This window comes from Podarcis muralis, chromosome 1 (assembly GCF_964188315.1).
Source record: "Podarcis muralis chromosome 1, rPodMur119.hap1.1, whole genome shotgun sequence".
NCBI lineage: Eukaryota > Metazoa > Chordata > Lepidosauria > Squamata > Lacertidae > Podarcis > Podarcis muralis.
This window is the reverse complement of record NC_135655.1, coordinates 47,399,655-47,419,605: the sequence shown is the minus strand read 5'-3', so window position 1 is coordinate 47,419,605 and position 19,951 is coordinate 47,399,655. Positions and strand designations below refer to the sequence as shown.

The window sequence follows — 19,951 nt, the reverse complement described above, 5'->3', positions numbered from 1 at the left end:
GTTCGGGTACATAACGAAAGTCTCGCGAGACTGTGGCTCGCCGTCAGTTCTCTCCGCGCGGGAGACGGAAGTTTTGCAAGAACTCAGAAAGCGGCCATCTTTAGTGAGGGCTCGCTCGGCCGTCTCATTCCTGGCAAAAAAGACAACAACGCATGGCCGCCCGTTACAGTGCCCAGCTCTCCTCCCCTTTCTCCGCCATCTTAAAATTGGGCAGGGAAGACGAGGGAGTCAAATGCAGCGTTGCTTGGTCAACGGGCCTCCTTTCAACTGCCAAGTGTCCCGGAAGTCGAGTGAGGGAAGAGGAAGTCGAGTGAGGAGCTGCCACTTGGCCTTCATGGCAACAGCTGAGGGAGCTGGGCATATGCTGGCGGCAGGGAAGGTGGCGGGAGGCTGAGGCACAGGCCGTTTCTCGGGCTCCCTCGTAGCTTTTTCGCTCTGAGTGACGGGAGCCGGCCGGCCCGCCTGCCTCTCCGCTTGTACCACAAGGGCGCCTGTCCTTCGAGCTGCGAGTCCGAGGGACGGGAGGCAGCCTCCAGGGGTTGGTTCGGGGCCTCCGAGCCTCTCCGCGGAGACAGCGGGCGGACGGGGCCTTTGGGGGAGTTTGCGGCGTCCCAGGCGCGCAGGTGTCTCGCTGGGTCTCGGCCTGTTGCGGGCGCGGGAGGAGGCGCCGCTGTCCCGCTCGCTGCTTCATGCGGCCCCTGAGGCTGTTTCCCCTTCCGCAGCCGGGAAGGCGAATCCTCTCGTGAGTCGGAGCCCCTGCGAGCAGCTCGGCCGAGGAGCAGAAGCCGGCCATGGATGACTTCTTGTCGATCAGCTTGCTCTCCCTGGCTATGCTGGTTGGCTGCTACGTGGCCGGGATCATCCCTTTAGCGGTGAACTTTTCCGAGGTAAGGAGGAGGCTCCCGCGTAACTGTCCGTCCGCTTCTGTAAGGGAGACGCGCAAGAGCGAGTTCGTCCGGTGTGTGTGTGTGTGTGTGCGTGTGTGAGAGAGAGAGAGAGAGAACCGTCTGCTTTTTCAAAAAGAGTCTGCTAAGTGTGTGTGTGTGGTGGCAAATGTTGGTAAAGGTAAGTACCTTTAACATTTGTATTGTGTGGCTTGGTTTGTATAGCTTGCAGAAATGTCTTGTGAGATCCAAATTACTGAGAACTCGGTATTCTTTATACTAAAAATGTTGACATATTTTTTATCATTTCGTTATTGTCCTTTACTGGTAACTCAAACTTGAACAAGGAAACTTTTCCCCATAACCTCTACCTGTTGCCTCACATCTGGCTTTTGACAGAGTATCTCTGATTCTTCTGATCTTCTGTGTAAAAAAAATAAATGCATACATAGCACTAGGGTTGTGTTGTGATAAAAACTTCCTGAAAAATACTTTTTGAAGCTTCCATAGTGTGTGTGTGTTTTTTTTTTGGGGGGGTGGGTGAAATTTGATGCTAAAGGTTAAATGTACAAGACAAACAAACAAACAAACACCCAATGTTTCATGTATTAAAGGCAGTACTTGAGTTCTTATATGGCTTTCATTTCTTCAGAAATGGCAGCATATTTAAAGGAAGTATATATGCTAAATATCACTATTAGAAAATATTTCTATAATATGCGGCAACTACTGTACTGTGTGAAACATGAATGGCACGGTTGCTTTTGGATACTTTTTACTGTACTATGATTTTTTCTGGGTGGGAGAATTGACTGTAAAGTGCTGAACTATAACAAGTAATTTGAAAATATTGCTGGTTTAGAACAAGTAGTTGGAGTAGGCAGCTTCCTTAGTTGTGTAACTTTTGTAATGAATAGCACCTTTTCAGCTTATTGCAAGCTTATTGCAAGTTTTTCCAGAAATCTTGGATGTACTGTACCTTTGGGCCACAGTGGCTGAGGAGCTATGTATTTGGAAGATGATGTTACATTTTTCTACATGGCTGGTTAAATAAAAGCCTGGTTTGTTCAGTTCCTAATTCCACTGCTGGAAGCCTCTTCTGGATCTCAGTCCCTTATGCAAACAGAAGGAGCCATTCTACCAACTTGCTTAAGCAAGCTAGGGCGGTGTGATACATTAATATTAAGTGGTGCTCATATTGGAAATGCTCAAAATGGGTTTTTAAAGCACTGCACATTTGTTATGGGTATGTGGTCCAGAGACCTCTTGATCGACTATTGCTTCCTGCAGTGTATGCCCACATTAGATTTTGGAGATTTGTAGGGTTTCTGTAGATAGCTGTGTGAATCAGTCCTTGGTAAAATGCCAGTTCAAATACATGTATTCAGAATTGCACTATACGGTTTCTCTTTTTTAAACAGTTATTTGCATTTTTGCTTTCCTGTTTTGCCAAGGTGAAAGGCAATGAGAGGAGACCCACCCTTGCTTTCTAGCTTAGAGCTGGCAAGAAGTGACACTGCAATTGTTCTGTGTTTCAGAAGGCTATGCTGCTCCAAGCTACAAACAAAAGTTGGGATAGCCATTTTTGTGGTAAGGTGTGTAAAGTGCCACCACTGCCCATCACAAAAAACCCCCAGACTTATTCTCCAGCTCCAGAGTTTAAGGTTGGGGTTGGCAGTGGGCAGGCAAGACGCTTGAAGTACCACATCTGGCTAGCACCAAAACAAGTTTCTGTTCCCCATCTCCCAATTCTAATATCAAGAGCTCAGGTGTATATTTGAGCAAACAATATCTATCCAAAAATTATTTGTGTGTCATAATTTTGGTTCTTATGAAATATTCATTCTGAATTTTATTTGCAGGAAAGGTTGAAGCTGGTCACAGTCCTTGGTGCTGGACTTCTTTGTGGAACTGCCTTGGCTGTCATTGTGCCTGAAGGAGTACATGCACTTTATGAAGATATCTTGGAGGGTGAGAAAACAACACTATTATTCTGGTGCAGAGTATGTGGGTTAAACGAGGTAAATGTTAGGTGCACTAGTAGCTGGTTGACTGACCGAACCCAAAGAGTACTCATTAATGGTTCCTTGTCATCCTGGGAAAAAGTGACAAATGGGGTGTCGCAGGGTTCTGTCCTGGGCCCGTTGTTGTTCAATGTCTTTATAAACGACTTGGATGAAGGAATTGAGGGGATGCTCATCAAATTTGCAGATGACACCAAACTGGGAAGGGTAGCTAATGCCACAGAAGACAGCATCAGAATTCAAAATGACCTTAATAGATTGGGACAAATGTAAGGTTCTGCACTTAGGCAGGAAGAACCAGATGCACAAATATAGGATGGAGGACCTCTGGCTTACTAGCAGAACATGTGAAAAGGATCTAGGGGTCTTGGTGGACCACAAGCTTAACATGAGTCAACAGTGTGATGCAGCAGTAAAACAAGCTAATGCTATTCTAGGCTGCATCAACAGAAGTATAGTGTCCAGATCAGGGGAAGTAATAGTACCACTGTGTTCTGCCTTGGTCAGACCACACCTGGAATACAGTGTCCAGTTCCGGGCAATACAGTGTAAGAACGATGTTGACAAGCTGGACATGTACAGAGGAGGGCAACCAAGATGATCAAGGGTCTGGAAACTAAGCCTTATGAGGATCGTTTGAAGGAGCTGGGTATGTTTAGCCTGAAAAAGAGGAGACTGAGAGGAGATATGATAACCATCTTCAAATATCTTAAGGGCTGTCACATGGAGGAGGGAGCATGCCTGTTTTCTCCTGCTCTGGAGGGTAGGACTCGAACCAATGGCTTCAAGTTGCAAGAAAGGAGATTCTGACTAAACATTCGAAAAAACTTTCTGACAGTAAGAGCTGTTCAGCAGTGGAACCTCCCATGAGAGGTGGTGGGCTCTTTGGAGGTTTATAAACAGAGGTTGAATGGTCATCTGTCATGGATGCTTTAGCTGAGATTCCTGCATTGCAGGGGGTTGGACTAGATGACCCTTGGGGTCCCTTCCAACTCTAAGATTCTATGATTAAAAATTCAAGCCCTGGTTACTACAGAAGAGAAACTTTTACTTTGTTTGCAGTCCCAAGTTGTGGTCTTATAGACTATGAGGTGTTTTGAATTGTAACAGTTGTAGAACAATTTTAAGCTTTCTATTTCCATCTTAATTAAAGGTCCAAAATAGGTTAAAGATCATAACCAGGATCCGGACAACTTTGAAACTTACTTCTGTGAGCCCAAGGAGGAATTTTGATTTGTTTTTCTTGACTAACAGCACCCCATGCCACATGGCAGTTGGTTTTTGAAATGGAGGGGGCTTTCAAAAGCAGCTTGTGATATACCATGGGGATTCAAAGATTATAATGTGAAAAATAGGTAAAGTTCCAGACAGTTCTATGTGCTTATTAGATTTTAATCCTACCCTTCCTTTGAGAAGACTGTACCTCACAGTGTTGTGTGGTGTTGTTATTACTGCTGCTGCTGCTAATTATTATTTTTTTACCTGCCCTTCACCTTAAGGTCCCAGGACAGGAAACAATATTAACAACAATTTAAAACAACTTACAACCATAAGATTGTGTGTTAGGCTGAGAGAACCAGCCTTCTTTGCACATCTCATTTAAATCATAATTTTAAACAAACTATAGTTTAATGTAAATTAGCATCATGCTGCTGCACCCTTCTCAAGAATTCTTTTGGTGCTGCTCCCTCCTGCCATGCAGAAGATGAAACGAGCCAGATTCTGACTTGTCTCATCTGAACCTGGGCTTATAATTTGTTGTGGAGAGGGGAGGAACAAACCACAAGTTTGGGTTTGGATAACAGGACAAGCCAGCATCTGGCTTGCTTCATTTGTGAAGAACGTTTGAGCAGTGTGCATCACCATGCTGCTCATTCACATTAAACCATAGCTTAGCTGTACAACAGCAGGACCCCAAAGCAGAGCAAGAGGATCTTAAATACACCTAAAAATCTTTACCTTTGCTAGCATAAAGACTGCATAGTTTCTCTTTATTCGAAGGAACCTGTCTGTTTTGTCTAAGGATGGAGACAGAACTGTGTAACAGCTGGTGTTTGTATTTTCAGAGATGAGGAGTTGAGCATTATGTGTCTTGCCTTCCTAAAGTGCCTTGGTGCAACCTGAAGCCTGTGTTACACATAAAAGAGTATTTTGAATGTCTGCTGCCTCCTTCTACATCCCATTTTTAGACTCTTACCAGATATAGACACAGATGGTTTTTTCATCAGACAGCCTCACCAAACCCCACCCAAGCCATCTGGAGAACTCAAAACCTTGCACACCATTTTGCAACATTTGAGTTGGCCTAATAAAGAAATTACCATAATAAAGTTTTTGGCATTCCGCTAATAGGGTACCTTTGCCTTAGTTGAATGCTTCACTTTCCAATTGTTAATCATTTGGAAACAGATACATCCACCCTGCAAATAAGGGTGAATAAGAATATATTCACTGTCCTCTTTGTTGCTCATTCCCCATCTCTTTAACTGTCTCCTCTTTCTGTTTACTAACTCTTTCCATCTGGAAAATGTGATGCAGCTCAGAGAGCTGGGGAGGCGGATGACTGAGCCATGTTGGTGTTACATCCTGGGGCAGCCTTTTTCAACCTAGGGTCCCCAGATGTTGTTGGACTACAACTCCCATCATCCCTAGCTAGTAGAGCCAGTGGTTAGGGAAGATGGGAGTTGTAATCCAACAACATCTGGGAACCCAAGGTTGAGAAAGGCTCCCTGGACATATAATAATCTCTTCCTGGGATATAAAGAACACCACATAGCTATCCTGATTACCTCATACGCTATAGAGAATTTGGTTATCATTGCAATACTCTTTCCAAAAGCAGGAAAGAGTGCTTTGGGACTAGTAGGGCAACAAATTGTTTACCAACTTTGACAATTAAAAATAAGTTGGGAATGTAACGTTTGAGGCTTCTGTGTTATAACTCCAGAGTGTCCTGTTTTTGTTTCTTCTAGCAAAGCACCACCCAGCTAGCGAGACTCAAAAGACGGTTGAATCAGAAAAAGCAGCAGATGTGCCCGTAGTACATGACCATGTCCACAGCCATGACCATTCAAGGTTACATGCTTATATAGGTGTTTCCCTGGTCCTTGGGTTTGTCTTTATGCTTCTGGTAGATCAGATTGGCAGTTCTCATGTCCACGCTACAGATGGTAAGTCTTAACTTTTATGGACACATAACCAGAATAAATGACGAGGGCCTTGAAATATTCAAGTAACTGAATGAATATTCTGGTATTCACTCTTAAGTAAAACAATTTGTTATACACTCACTGATGTAAAGAAAATGTTTCATAATATGCCAGATTTTTACAGTTAAACAAAAAAGTACACAGTATGACAGCTCAGTTTTAAAGTACTGGGTAAATGCAGTCTTAATTCAGGAAATAATAGCAATCAGTGAAAATGCAGCTACTCGTATTTTATTTATTTTAATAAATTTATATCCCACTTTTCAGGAAATGCTAAACAAACAAATAACAAAAAGTATATGAAACAGTCCAATGAAACACAGAAAATTGATTTAAAAATCCATAGATAAAATACTAGAAACAACAAGCAGCAATTAATATACAGTGGTGCCTCGCAAGACGAAAAGAATCCGTTCCGCGATTCTCTTCGTCTAGCGGTTTTTTCGTCTTGCGAAGCAACCCCATTAGCGGCTAAACGGATTAGTGCTCTTAGCGGCTATTAGCGGCTTAGCGGCTTAGCTGCTAAAAGGCTATTAGCGGCTTAGCGGCTTAGAAAAAGGGGGGGAAAGCGAGAGAGAAATGGCGAGACTCGTAAGACGTTTTCGTCTTGCGAAGCAAGCCCATAGGGAAATTCGTCTTGCGAAGCGCATCGCAAACGGAAAACCCTTTCGTCTAGCGGGTTTTCCATCTTGCGAGGCATTCGTCTTGCGGGGCACCACTGTATATCCAGGGCCAGTTGCAGCAAACAGACCCATCACATAAAAGCAAGAATAGAATGGGCAATAGGAAAACTTGAATGTCTTTCAAAGCTTTTTGGAATATTCCACCTTCCCTTAATTCTAAACATAATCTGAAATAAAGAAACAGGTGACCTTTTAAGAAGTTGTAGTTTGGTTTCAGTTGAAAAGTTGTGCCTTAATGCCTGTAATATTTTTTTTAGGGTTCTCTTCCTACTTATTTGTATCTTATTTGCTTAAGATTCTTTAATTATTTCAGACCCAGAAGCAGCAAGGTCGGGCAATTCAAAAATTACTACCACACTGGGACTAGTTGTTCATGCTGCAGGTAGGTTACTGTTTTTCATTTCTGCATAATGCCAAAGACCATCATATATTGTCAGGTCACCTGGGTTAGAATTAGGGTTGCTTTGCTAAATGTGACACGAGTAATTAATCCTTTGTATCATGCTTGCTATAGCCAGCTCCAGGCTAACTGAACATTATCTTGTATTGGATAAGAGAGGGGAGAGAGAAGACTTTCATAAAGCTCAAGGAGATGTACCTAATGGGGACATGCAATTCAGTGCATAAGCAAGAAGCATCACATTTGCTTTTAATTAAAGGTTTTTTTCTGAGGGGTGGGGGAAGCTTCTGGTTCAGGTCTCTGGAGTGGAATAAGAGGTGTGTTGGTTCGCTTGTTCCTTGCGTAATTTGGTCCCAGTAAGCCTTCAATCAATGGGTGAGTTCACTTTTGTGTGGTTTGTTTTTTCCCATCCTCATTAAGCTGATGGTGTTGCCTTGGGTGCGGCTGCTTCCACATCTCAGACCAGTGTCCAGCTAATAGTGTTTGTTGCGATTATGTTACATAAGGTAAGTTTTGAGTCTCAAACCTTTACATATTTCTTGTTTGCTTGTTAAATTTGCTACAGTTCTATAGCATCTTTCATCTGAGCATCACAGGGCAGTTTACAACACAAAAATGTGTAAGATAGTAACAAACAAAAACAATACCCGCCACAGTTTAAAAGGCCATAGATTGGCTCATTAGCCAAAGGCTCATTATTTTTGCCTGGTGCCTAAAGATAGATAACGAAGACACCAGGCAAGCCTCCCTGGGGAGAGCATCCTACAACGGAGCCACCACAGAAAGGGCCCGTTCTCATTTTGCTGCCCTCTGGACCACTCATAGAGGAGGCCTCAGATGATGAGCACAAGGTCCAGATCTGATCACATGGCAAGAAAAGGTCCTTAAGGTACTGCAGTCCTGAGCCATATAAGGTTTTACTTCAAAACCAGCACTTTGAATTGGGCCCAGAAACTAATTGGCAGCTAGTGCAATCAGACCAGGATTGGCACTATATGCTGAAGCTATCTTGTCCCAGAGAGCAACCCGCCACTGAATTCTGCATCAGCTGAAATTTCTGAACCATCTTCAGAGGAAGTCCCATGTATAACGCAATGCAATAATCTACATATTTCACTATTGGCTGTTAGGAATTTGAAATTGTAACAGAAATTCTCTCTGGTTGTATAAATTTTGATTCAATAAACTATGTGTGTCTTAAGACATCCACACATTTTCTTAATTTTTCTTTAGTTGGCATACAATTATATATTGCATCCTAGTAGTAAATATATGCATTTAAGTGTGTGGTATCTGACATCTTTCTGATAGTCTAGGACGGGAAAGGAGTGATAAAAGGTTGAAATCAGAGTCCTTTCCCTGTGAGGAAAGAGTCATTTTAACTTATTTTAAAAAGCAGAAAAGGGATGTCATGCTAAAAGGTTCTAAATCTATGAGTTGAGAATTTCCCCACTGTACTCCAGGTCACATAGTGAAGCTTCCTTGTTGGTAAGTTAGGAATAGAAGTGCATTTTCCAGCAGAAACTTGTGATTTGATGCTGCTTTGAACTTAATAAATATAAAAATGAAGCCTACTTAATGTGATTTTGATGATTATGCAAACCTTTGAGCTGTGAAGTGCTAATAGCATGCTTTTTGAAAGGTAGTTTGTAAATCTAATAAGTAAAAATGAGCCGCTTGTAGTACACCTCATGCTCAGAATAACCATAAATGCAGAGAAAGCTACACACAGCATGGCTACAGGCTAGTAGCAGTGTGGCTAGCTGAACATTTAATTTCGCATGAGCAGAAAGAGGGGTGTCACTTTCTTTTGTATTTGTACATAAGAGTTTTGTTGACTGTTTTTTCTCTTATAGGCACCAGCTGCTTTTGGTCTTGTTTCCTTTCTAATGCACGCTGGTCTTGAACGGAATCGAATCAGGAAGCACTTGCTGGTTTTTGCACTTGCAGCCCCTGTTCTGTCAATGGTGACTTACCTGGGACTAAGCAAGGTAAATATTTCAGGTCTAACTTTCCAGAATACTGATTAATAGCTGAGGAGCATGACCAGTGTTTAATCAACTCTTCAGAAGTGCTCTATCTACTCCTTTTGTCACTTTTATTTGTGAGCCACTTAACACACTACCATCCAGTTAGTCTTACAGCTGAAAAAATAGCAGTATGTCTGCATGACTGGTATTTTTTAAAAACTGCACAGTAACTAAAAACATAATGGATCTTATATGGAATGAAGGGGATGCCCTTGTGGAGAAAGGTAGAGTGGAAACAATTTCTGCTGATTCTGCCTTTCTTTTTTGCCTCCTGAAAAGTTGATTGGGGAGGGGGTTTAAGAATAAACTAGGTTCTTTTATCTGTTTAGATGTTTAGCATAAATGAGATTCAGAAGCTCTAGAGAGAGAGGCAGCCACAACCAATACATATTGGAATGATTCTATAAGATTGCTTTATTGATTAACAAACATAACATATAACAAGATGAGGGAACATGCACTCAGTCAAACACACACACACGCATACACACTCAACACTCTCTTCACCAGAAGTTCTAGTAAGAGTTATGGGTGGCAGACTTCAGGATCCCAGTCCGGCACACAGCTTAGTCCGAGACGGTCTAATCTTATATGCTCTTCTCGTTGTGCATCTGAATCTCATATTCCTGAGTGAATGTTCCTGGCAGTCCTTAGCATGTTCATGGCACATTGTAATACTTATTGTTTGTACTTCATCTTCTATAACTTCTGGCACAGTACAATACTCATTGTTTGTAACTAGCATTGCATGGCCAGCCTTTCACGCTTCCTTGCAGGTGTGGTACTTTTTGCCAGAACATGAACATCCCATCTTTGATCAACACAGTTCAGAAATAGTTCATTAACAGCATCCAATTTGGGTGATGGTCTTCAGCCAATCTTGTGGCTCATTCAAAGCATGCCATTCATGACAGGATAACTGTCTAGAAAAGTATGGGACATGGTAATTTAAGGATGATTGGGTAGAAATTAACTGCCCCCACCCCCAGCAGGCACCTCCACAGGATTAGAGTCCCTTCTGCAACTGGCAGGAGCCCTTTACCCACAGAAGAGCATGTCTGGAACCAACTTTGTTAATGGTTCCTTGTGCAGACATGCTTTGAATGAAAACCATTGTTTGGCTATTTATTTCATAAAATTTATACATTGCTTGATTGTAAAAAACAAACAAACAAACAAACAAACAAACAAACAAACACCCTCAAAGTGGTTTACAAAGATTATAAAGCAATAAACTTGTCAGTAAAAACAACTATTCAAAACATTGAATAAAATAAAATCAGCAGTAAACTAAAAACCAGTTAAAACACACATCAATATACTATATATATGACATATCTGGGTAGGCTGTTTGAACAAAAAAATTTTTAGCAGAAGCTGAAAAAAGGGCAAGCCTGCTGATGTCAGCTGCCTGGTGTCAGTAGGCAGGGAGTCAGTCCCAAAGTGTATGTGCTGCCACACTAAATACAGAAGAGGTAGTATGTGGCACCTGTAACAGCACTAGTTCCATATACTGAAGTGTTTGAGTGGAGTGCAACAAGTGCAGAATAAAGATTACTTCAAAGTCAAGCAACATTATCCTCAAAGTGTGTAACCAGTTAGTCACAGTAGGTTTTTGAAAGAGGTCCCTCCCACACCAGGGAGTCAGTAACTTCCAGACTGTCCAAAATAACTGCTACCGACTGCAAGAGGATGCAATGCAAGCTGTAAAATGAGTTTTTTTTGCAGCTCACACTGCCACATGGTAGGCATAATTACGTGTTTGATCAACTTCACACCAGGGCTTGAGCCATTTGCGCTCAGGTCTTCATCCAACTTGTTCTGTAGCCTGGAGCTTCTCAGAATACCAAAGGGCTGCTTGGGCTCCACAACGCTAGAAAGGACGCATGGGAATGTTTGTGCCAACCACACGTTTCATTGCACAATTCCATAGCGAGATCAAGAATCGTTAGCTTTCTCCACTGGAAAATCCCCCAGAGCGTTCAGGAACACATCAGTTTCCATCAGTCTCTGAGTGCAGGCCATCTGAGTGGGCCCACCACCCTTACAGGGGGGAAATTATGATTTCATAATCAATATTATGTTAACCATCTGTAGGCATTCTGTTTTTGCAATGACTAGTGCATGTGCATTAAAGATAATGATCTTTAGGGGGCAATGAGGGAAGATAGCTGTAAAGGTAGCTTGGTTTTTTGATTGCAGAAATCCTTTTAGGTCAACATTAACCTTTCTTCTAGGGACGCGGGTGGCACTGTGGGTAAAAGCCTCAGCGCCTAGGGCTTGCCGATCGAAAGGTCGGCGGTTCGAATCCCCGCGGCGGGGTGTGCTCCCGTTGCTCGGTCCCAGCACCTGCCAACCTAGCAGTTCGAAAGCACCCCCGGGTGCAAGTAGATAAATAGGGACCGCTTACTAGCGGGAAGGTAAACGGCATTCCGTGTGCTGCGCTGGCTCGCCAGATGCAGCTTGTCACGCTGGCCACGTGACCCAGAAGTGTCTTCGGACAGCGCTGGCCCCCGGCCTCTTGAGTGAGATGGGCGCACAACCCTAGAGTCTGTCAAGACTGGCCCGTATGGGCAGGGGTACCTTTATCTTTACCTTTTAACCTTTCTTCAGAGTTGACTTCTTCCGTGGAATAAGTTACAAGCATTATTAAAGACAGATCAACTCTGTGTTTTCTCTCCCTTGCCACCCTCTTCTTTTACAGAGCAGCAAACAAGCACTTTCAGACGTCAATGCCACTGGAGTCGCCATGCTTTTCTCTGCTGGAACTTTTCTTTATGTTGCCACAGTTCACGTTCTCCCTGAAGTGGGCGGAATGGGACATAGCCACAAACCTGACTCTACTGGAGGCAAAGGACTCAGTCGCCTGGAGGTGGCAGCATTAGTTCTCGGCTGCCTGATTCCTCTGATTCTGTCCATTGGACACCAGCATTAAAGGTCTGAAGTGCAGCAATCTTCTCCTCAGTCTCTGATGTGAGCAGCAATCTGGTGTGTCAAGCTGCCCTTTTATCATTGTCTCTCTTACCCTGTTAACCACCCCATCTGTTTTAAGGAGTCAGAGAGACGCAAAGGAGGATTTCTGGGAAAGCTTGTTAGCATAGGAGATGATACTCTCGACAGCCGGATATAAAATTCTGCATAACTTCCCTTTTCTGAAGATGTTTTAATTATGACTTCCTGCCCTATTCTCAGGGAAGTTGGAATTTAGAGATTCTATGGCAGATGATTTGGGAAGGACTTTGTGGCTCATCATGAAAGCATAATCAAAAGTATTCTATATGTCAGCGTTCACAGCTGACCTCTTGACATTGGATGCTGCCTTCTGACATCTGGGACTAGTTTTCACCTCCAAGATTTTTCATGTGATAATGATGGCATAACTATCTTGGGAGATGCATCTGGTGAAGAAACATCAACGGGATAAAGTCCTAGAAAAGATCTGTACAAGTTAAACAGCTTGATAGGATTTTATATATTGCATTACTAGGAAGCACATCTATTGTGTCCCTTGAGTGTTATCATCTATATGGTAGAATCAAGGAGTCACATTGGGCTGAAAGTTAGGTGGTTCTGAGCGCAGAGGGGTATGTGCTTATTGAAATGGACACTGTGCACATCTACAAAGGCTTATTCTGCTAAAATAGACTAAGGTAAGCACTGTTCATTAAGAGTGAAGGGTGCCTAAAGCATTTACCTATACAGAAGCAAAGACCTTAACATTTCTTGTTATTACAAACAAGAAACATTCTAAATTGTGAGCCTGTCTGAATTGAGCCTCCCTTTCTTTCTGAAATCTGATTCTGAAATATTTCAATCCAAAATATTTCAATCAACATCGAGTGTAACTGCAATTCTGAAATGCAGTGCCTTTCCATGGAGAAGATCCTTCCTTTTGGCCTATAAACTTAACTTCATTGTGAAAGAAACTGTAGGAATCATAGGGAGAATCCTAAAATATCTGAAAGTTTATGTACATTCTTGGTGCACAATTTTTACTTCAATTTGAAACCTTCACCTCCATTGTTCTTCAGTTAATGGTCATTTGATCTTAAAACACACACAAAACAAGAAGATGAATTAGCAGTTTTTTGTAACACTGGTTATTCTACGTGACAAATGTTTCCCCATCTTTTCACAGCCCAGTAGCTCTTACAATTCTGATCTCTTCCATGCCTTCTTCACATCCTGTAGTTGTTTGGCATAGTATACTGGTATGATTCCTCATGAAGGTTTTGTTTTAATGGGTGATTCTTGCTTGCTGGTATTGTTTGGCATTGGTACAGCAGTGACAGTCAAAATCAAGATTTCACCAGGGATCTTTTTTTAAAAAAATAATATATGAGGGCATTTAACATTAAAAATGTAAGTGAAAAATCCACACAGAATCAATATTGTATGTATCGTCTTTTCTGAAGGCTTATTGATCTACTTTAAAAGATCTCAGCAGGCCTCCTCAGTGTAATCCATTCTACCAGGTGTAGCATACCCAACTACATAAGGGGATCCACTAGAAGCTTGAATAAAACACCTGTTGTTGCTTTTTGCCTACCTGGGACTGTAAGAACCCACAGCTGCTGGGTTTGTGCAACACAGGTTATATAGGCCCGCTTTAAAAAAGTAAAAATGCTTTTGTACTGATCAAGAGTCTCTTTTGAAGAAGAATCTCTTCGCTACGTTGAAAATAGAAATACTCTTAAATCTTGTAACACAGAAAAGGTACGGACACCTGATATGTGAACCAAGATGTGCATGTCACATCTTCATCATTGATGACCAAAGGTAAGTTGGGCACAAGTACAATTAAAGGCTCGATTTGGCCTACTGTGGTGGGCAAGATGATGAGAAAGCTGTTCCTGAGCTGGCAGAGAGGAAAACCGCAAAAATGGGAACTTGTGGGTAAATGGCAAACTATCTGACATAGAAGCAATGGGTGTAGGAATGGGAATTGAACCACACTTAAAACAATTTTTCCTAGTATATTTAATATTTGAGAGTCAGTGTTGTGATGCTGGTATCTTGAAAATCCTGCTGTTGGCCAGAGTTGCCTTTAGCTGCTCATTACATTTTGGAAAATGGCTGGCAGCTGCCTATATTGGATCACTTTGTATTAATGAAAACAAGGACTGCCAGTTCTGCCATCCCTGTTCACTAACTTTTGGCCCATTATGCCACTGGTAGGATGCCTTCATTGGACTTCTGGCCTTGATTTATAGGGCTGTGTCTAGAGCATTTGGGACAGGATCTAGAATTATACTGTATACCTCTCACACTATTGAATTCTACTGTGTGCATCAATTTAAGAGCGAGAAGTCATAGAGACAGTGTGTCAAGATCTTGTGAGGTTAGAATGTTGCCAGAAGCAACCTGATTTTCCACTCTGGCGATGAGGGGGTCTAGTTGCTTCATCTGCTAACTACCACAAGAAAAGTAGGTAGCAAAGAAAGGGGAATATTTACATTATTAACAGCAACCAGATGTTTCATCTCTTGTATCTGTAACTTTAAAGAATCTTCCAGATTGGTCATGGTAAATATGGATTTATTTCAATCTTCACTTGAAATGAGGGCTTTGTAGTCTAGTTCTGCTCTTAGTTCTTAGTAGTAAAATACAAATTCCAATCTAGGCTTCGCGGTAGACTCCTAGGAGCCATAGACTGCTGAGGATAAAGGGATTTATTATTTGTAACTACTTACAAATTCATGTACTTCCATTATTCATGTCAGTTTTGGACTGAGTTGAAAGTGGAAATCAGTTTAAGTGGAAATCAGTATAAGATGAGCTATATCTGTGTGCAACATTGTTTGGTCATTTAATTGGCTATCCTGCTTTCATTCACAAAACAGGGATGATCTCTTGCCTGAGTCAAACTTGTTTTATAACAGCTAAGAGGACAGCAGAGCAGACATATCAAGGGAACACCAAATCTCCAAATGGTGGAAGGAAACTTCTCAGGATAACTGAAAATGATAATTTGAAACAGCAGAAAAAAAATATTCAGCTGCTCAGAGGGCTCAACAACTCAAAACACTCAGAGCAAGCTTGCATTTGTAGCCATCTGTATTCAAATGGGGAAAACTTGAACTTGTGTATGTTCTGTTGTTTTATGCTCTTTATGATGAACCACAGGAGACATGGGTGGGGTGTGCTTACAGAGACATTTGAAAATTGAATGTCTATTTCAAAAGGAGATCAGCTTTTCTGTGCTTTGGCTATGTTTCTGAGCAGCTCGGACTTTGTGGGCACAGCTGTATACCTGATTCTGTGTACAAAAGTGTAATTTTAATGTTTTTCCCCCCAAATCATTTGTACACATGAAATCATTCCATGGATGGCTGCCTTATTTTTGATTTTTTTCCCCACTTTGTGAACATTTTAAAAAATGTTGTTTTTATTATATTAAAATTTTTATTAGCTGCATTGCTAAAAGGAGTTGGCCTTATTTCATGTGAATAGTCTTGCTGTAGAGGTTTAGTAAGTCTCTCGTACTTCAGATGTGTGTGTAGCTTTTCTACCACATATTTCATTTCAAGTTGCGCTTGTGTTTGATCTTCTTTCTCCTTGAATAACAACCTTTATTTATTTATTTTAAAAAGATTATACCCCTCTTTTTGTATTTCACGGGGTACACTCATTCATAACAAAAATACAATGAAACCTATGAAATGGACTTCTAACAAATTGAAAATCATGCATAAGCAAACATTTTTGCCTGGTACCCAAAAAAATCACAATTTTGATGTTTCATAGCCAGGGTGTTACTGTTAAAGCCCATTTGTTGTTGAATTTCCTATTTCCAATAAGAGAGGCATCTGGAGGAATTTGTGTGTGCACTTTTATTCTGGTCATGTTACACACTAGTGCACAGTTCTCAGAGGGGTGGCCAATACCAAGTGTGGCTCTTGGGCTAACAGGGTTAGGAACCCCTGTCTTAAATGTTCATACTATGGACATAGACTTTGGTTGTTTGGTAACTCCCATGGGGCTGAGGTTCTTAGAATTGTAGAGTTGGAAGGGACCCTGAGGATCATCTAGTCCACCCCCATGCAATACAGGAAGATGCAGCTGTCCTTTACGGGGATTTAACCTGCAACCTTGGCATTACCACGCTTTAGCCAACCGAGCTATCTCCTGTTGTACATTGTTTTTTTCTGAAATTGCCCTTAGAGATGGGAGTGGAACCATCTCACAGTGATTTCCCCAACTCCTAAATTCTGATAGCTGTTTGGAAGGACTTTGAAGAACCATGCAGTCTATTGTGAGAGGATAAGCTTAGAGAAGTACTAGGGATGGCCCACACTGTTACCATTCCTAAACAGGTATCTTCATAGGGTTTTTTATTCTTTTTTTTAATTAAAAAAATCAAGTTCTTTTATGAGAAATTTCAGTATTTTAAAATAATACATCTCCATTTCTAACTAATGTGTGCAATAATTTTTGAATTTGCTGCAGTTAGCATAAAATGGTTTTAATGTTAGCTTATTGAGCAGCAACATATTTGTAGGGCACATTAAAATTTTGTGCTATACTGTATAGCGAACCTGCACTGACCAATCATTTGTAAACCCCTGGGAAACTGCCAAAATGTATAGCAGAAATTGAGGAGTGCCGGTGCGGTGTAATGGTTAGAGTGCTGGACTACAATCTGGGAGACCTGGGTTCGAATCCTCACTCATCCATGAAGCTCCCTAGGTAGTCTTGGGCTAACCAGTGTCCCTCAGCCTAGCCTACCTCATAAGGTTGTTGAAAAGATAAAATGGGGAGGGGGGGAAACTGGAAGAGAAACAGTACAACCCATTATGTTGAGAAATGTGTACAAAAATTATGTGATTTTTGTGTTAATTTTTAAAAAAATGCATATTAATGGGAGGATGGGGTGGGTTTTAGAGAAAACGCATGCAAAAGTAACAGTGATTTATTTGTCCCTAGTTTCATGTGACTATTGGCTTAAGATGCTAACCCAGAGTAATGCTGGTTACTGCAAATAGAGGCCACAGTTCTAGACAGCAGTAGTGTTGTAGGAATGCTTAGTGTTTGCTTTTATTTCAAACCCCTCTATATGCAGCCCCTTCAGCCAGGGCCAGCCCACCCATGAGACAAGGTGGGGACTGCCTCAGGCATCAGGATCCTCAGGAGCAGCAGATCCAAGGAATGCATCGCCTGCTGCTGCAGTGGCAATGGGAGTTGTCCTGTGCTCCTTGGAGGCCAGATCTGTCTCACACACCAGGGGTCAGCAGCCCACAGGGGCCGTTTAATTGGCCCACGAGCCACATCTGAACCGAGCCACCTGCTCTGCGAGTCCCTGTGTACTGCACTAAACCAGCGCAGTGCAGCTCGGGGACTCGCTTTCTTTGCACCAAAAATCGCGTCTGTGCATGCGCAGATGCCAAAAATTGCATTTGTGCAGACGCTGGAAATCACGGGCGCACAATCCGGCCCATGGAGGGATCTCTGCTGGAGTGAACCGGCCCAGGCAAGGTAAACCTTTCTGACCCCTGTCCCACACTGTGTCGCATTTATAGTGGTCTCTTGGCTAATGGGAGGCACTGCTGGTCTCCTCCCACCATTGTTCCTGATCTTTATCACCCCCCTCCCCACCTTCTTCCTGATGTAACTCTTCCCTCAACCCTTCTTCCCTGGCAGGGGAGTGTCGGTTTTTGTGGCCTGCCTCGGGTGGCAAAATGCATTGGGCTGGCTGTGCCTTCAGCTCACTATTTCAAGGACAGTTTGCAGGGAAGTTGCCCCGCGAGTTCTCATTGCCGCCACTGAAAAATGAGCAAGCCACTTTTCCACTCAAAGCCAAACTGGAAAGAAACTTTGGTTTTGAATGAGCCCAAATGTATTGAGCAGGTAATATTTTTTTGTTCTTGTGTTGCCAGTCAAAACCTAAAGCCAATGAATTTCTCCTGGCATCAGATAAAATAAAATGTGTCCTTTTGTTTTTCCTTTTAATTTTGCCTGACCGTAATGCATCTTCACACAGTTGTAAAAGCCTCCCCCGCACTTGGCTTCTTTGCCTGCATCCACAAGGTGGAGTACATGGAAAAGAGAAGGTAGGGGTTGGGGGAGGTTTTGGTCTTGCCATTGCCACATTTGCAGAAGCTAATAAGGTGCATTGCAGGACCTTGGGATTTCTTTGCCGTGAGACCTTTAAACTCGTCCTTTCCCAACTGCAACATTGAAAATGGCCTTATCTCCCCATGCAACCGTACAGATGAGTTTAAAGAGCATAGCTACCCTTATTCACATGCTCAGTAGACTACTGCTATATTTACTTTAGGACTGAAAATAGAGCCATTGCTCACCTTGTAGGGGGAATGTTTGGAGCTTCGAAACATTTTAAAGAGAGCCTGGCCCCAGTGGGCAACAAAGCAGATAAGAAAACAGTCTACAGTAAGACAATACATTTTATTGAATTAAAATGCTGTGAATTTGCCCCACCAGCCAGCAAAAACATAAATTTTAGCACCACTTCCAAAATGTGTTCAGACTTGGGATGCCTCCAGGCTGTCACAAGGCATTCAAACTCCTGCCAGAACTTTTTCTTATCCCCTTGTGCAACAAATCTGCTTTTAGAAAGAAGGAGACTTTTTGAAGTTGGGAAAGTGAAAGGGAAATGCATTTAAAAGTCTGGGGCGCACATCTGAGAAGCAAATCTGTAACTTCTCAATAAAGAGCAGAGGTAACCTAACCACATAAGCTTTGTGCAGGCCAATCAGGATGCTTGTTCAACAGACAGGTCATCTGGAGGGAGCCCTGAGACTTTACCAGGTTTGGGGGGGGGGCAAAGAGGAGCCGCTAAGGGTCTGTATTCATGCCCTTTCATACTGGTAATACATTGTATTTATTTATTTACTTATGATATTTCTATACCACTTTATTCATATCTCTAAGCAGTGTAGATTAAAAAATCCATTGAAAATTAATCAGCAAGGGATGCATGAATCAATTTCAGTTTCTCTCAGTTTTCCCAATCTTAAATTCCAGTTCTACACATTTCCACAGCAATCTGTGGTTTTATTTTTTTAAAAAAACAGCTCATGAGAATGCACCAGTCTAAAGTCTAAAATAAGTCCTGATAAGCAAATTTTTGTATGCAGTTTCTTTTTTTTTTTTAATTCTTTTTATTAATATTCCTTTATCATTACACCAACAAAACTTTACAAAAAAGAGTAGCGAAAAAGAAAAAGGCAAACAACCAAAGATAAAAAAACAAAAAATACACAAAATACAGCAAAAACCAAGACCCGAATTAACAGGTGCAGAAAAGACAAAAAGAACAGAAAACATTTAAAAATTTACATACGACACTTAACAATCATCCTCTACTTCCTCCCTTACTGATTTCGGGTATACGTTTTTGCACATTACGTTTTACAGCTGGTGTTGGTTTTTTGTTTGCGCGTCGAAAGTTTTACAGTAAACCTGCTATAGTTGGTAAATTTCTAAAATTGCTTTCTATGTATGCTGAAAATTTGATCCATTCCTCATTTAACTTTGCTTTCTTTTGATTCCTAATTCTTTGCGTCATTTTTGCCAGTTCTATGAAGCCATATAGTTTCGATTGCCAGTCTTTTACTGTTGGTAAGTTTGTATTTTTCCAATTTTGGGCAATTAGAATTCTTGCTGCTGCTGTTGCGTATTGGAATAGGATTTTATCTTTATCCTGTATCTCCTTTCCCACCATCCCTAGCAAGAAGGCCTCGGGTTTTTTAGGAAAGTTG

At 41.8% G+C, this 19,951-nt stretch overlaps 1 protein-coding gene across 1 annotated transcript; it reads left to right on the top strand.

The window, feature by feature from the left end:
* Positions 1-143: 143 nt before the first annotated feature.
* SLC39A9 (solute carrier family 39 member 9) lies at positions 144-15,647 on the top strand. Its single transcript, XM_028725278.2, has 7 exons — positions 144-887; positions 2,747-2,855; positions 5,881-6,078; positions 7,114-7,182; positions 7,621-7,706; positions 9,057-9,191; positions 11,935-15,647. The coding sequence occupies exons 1-7, from the start codon at positions 792-794 to the stop codon at positions 12,163-12,165; spliced, it is 924 nt and encodes a 307-aa protein (XP_028581111.1). The 5' UTR covers positions 144-791; the 3' UTR covers positions 12,166-15,647.
* The last annotated feature ends 4,304 nt before the right edge of the window (positions 15,648-19,951 follow it).

Bases quoted from the DNA above. Each gene is read 5' to 3' on its own strand.
- SLC39A9 (XM_028725278.2), top strand. From the start codon at position 792: ATGGATGACTTCTTGTCGATCAGCTTGCTCTCCCTGGCTATGCTGGTT. The intron at 888-2,746 runs GTAAGGAGGAGG...TTTTATTTGCAG, and splicing joins TAGCGGTGAACTTTTCCGAG to GAAAGGTTGAAGCTGGTCAC. The intron at 2,856-5,880 runs GTGAGAAAACAA...TGTTTCTTCTAG, and splicing joins TTATGAAGATATCTTGGAGG to CAAAGCACCACCCAGCTAGC.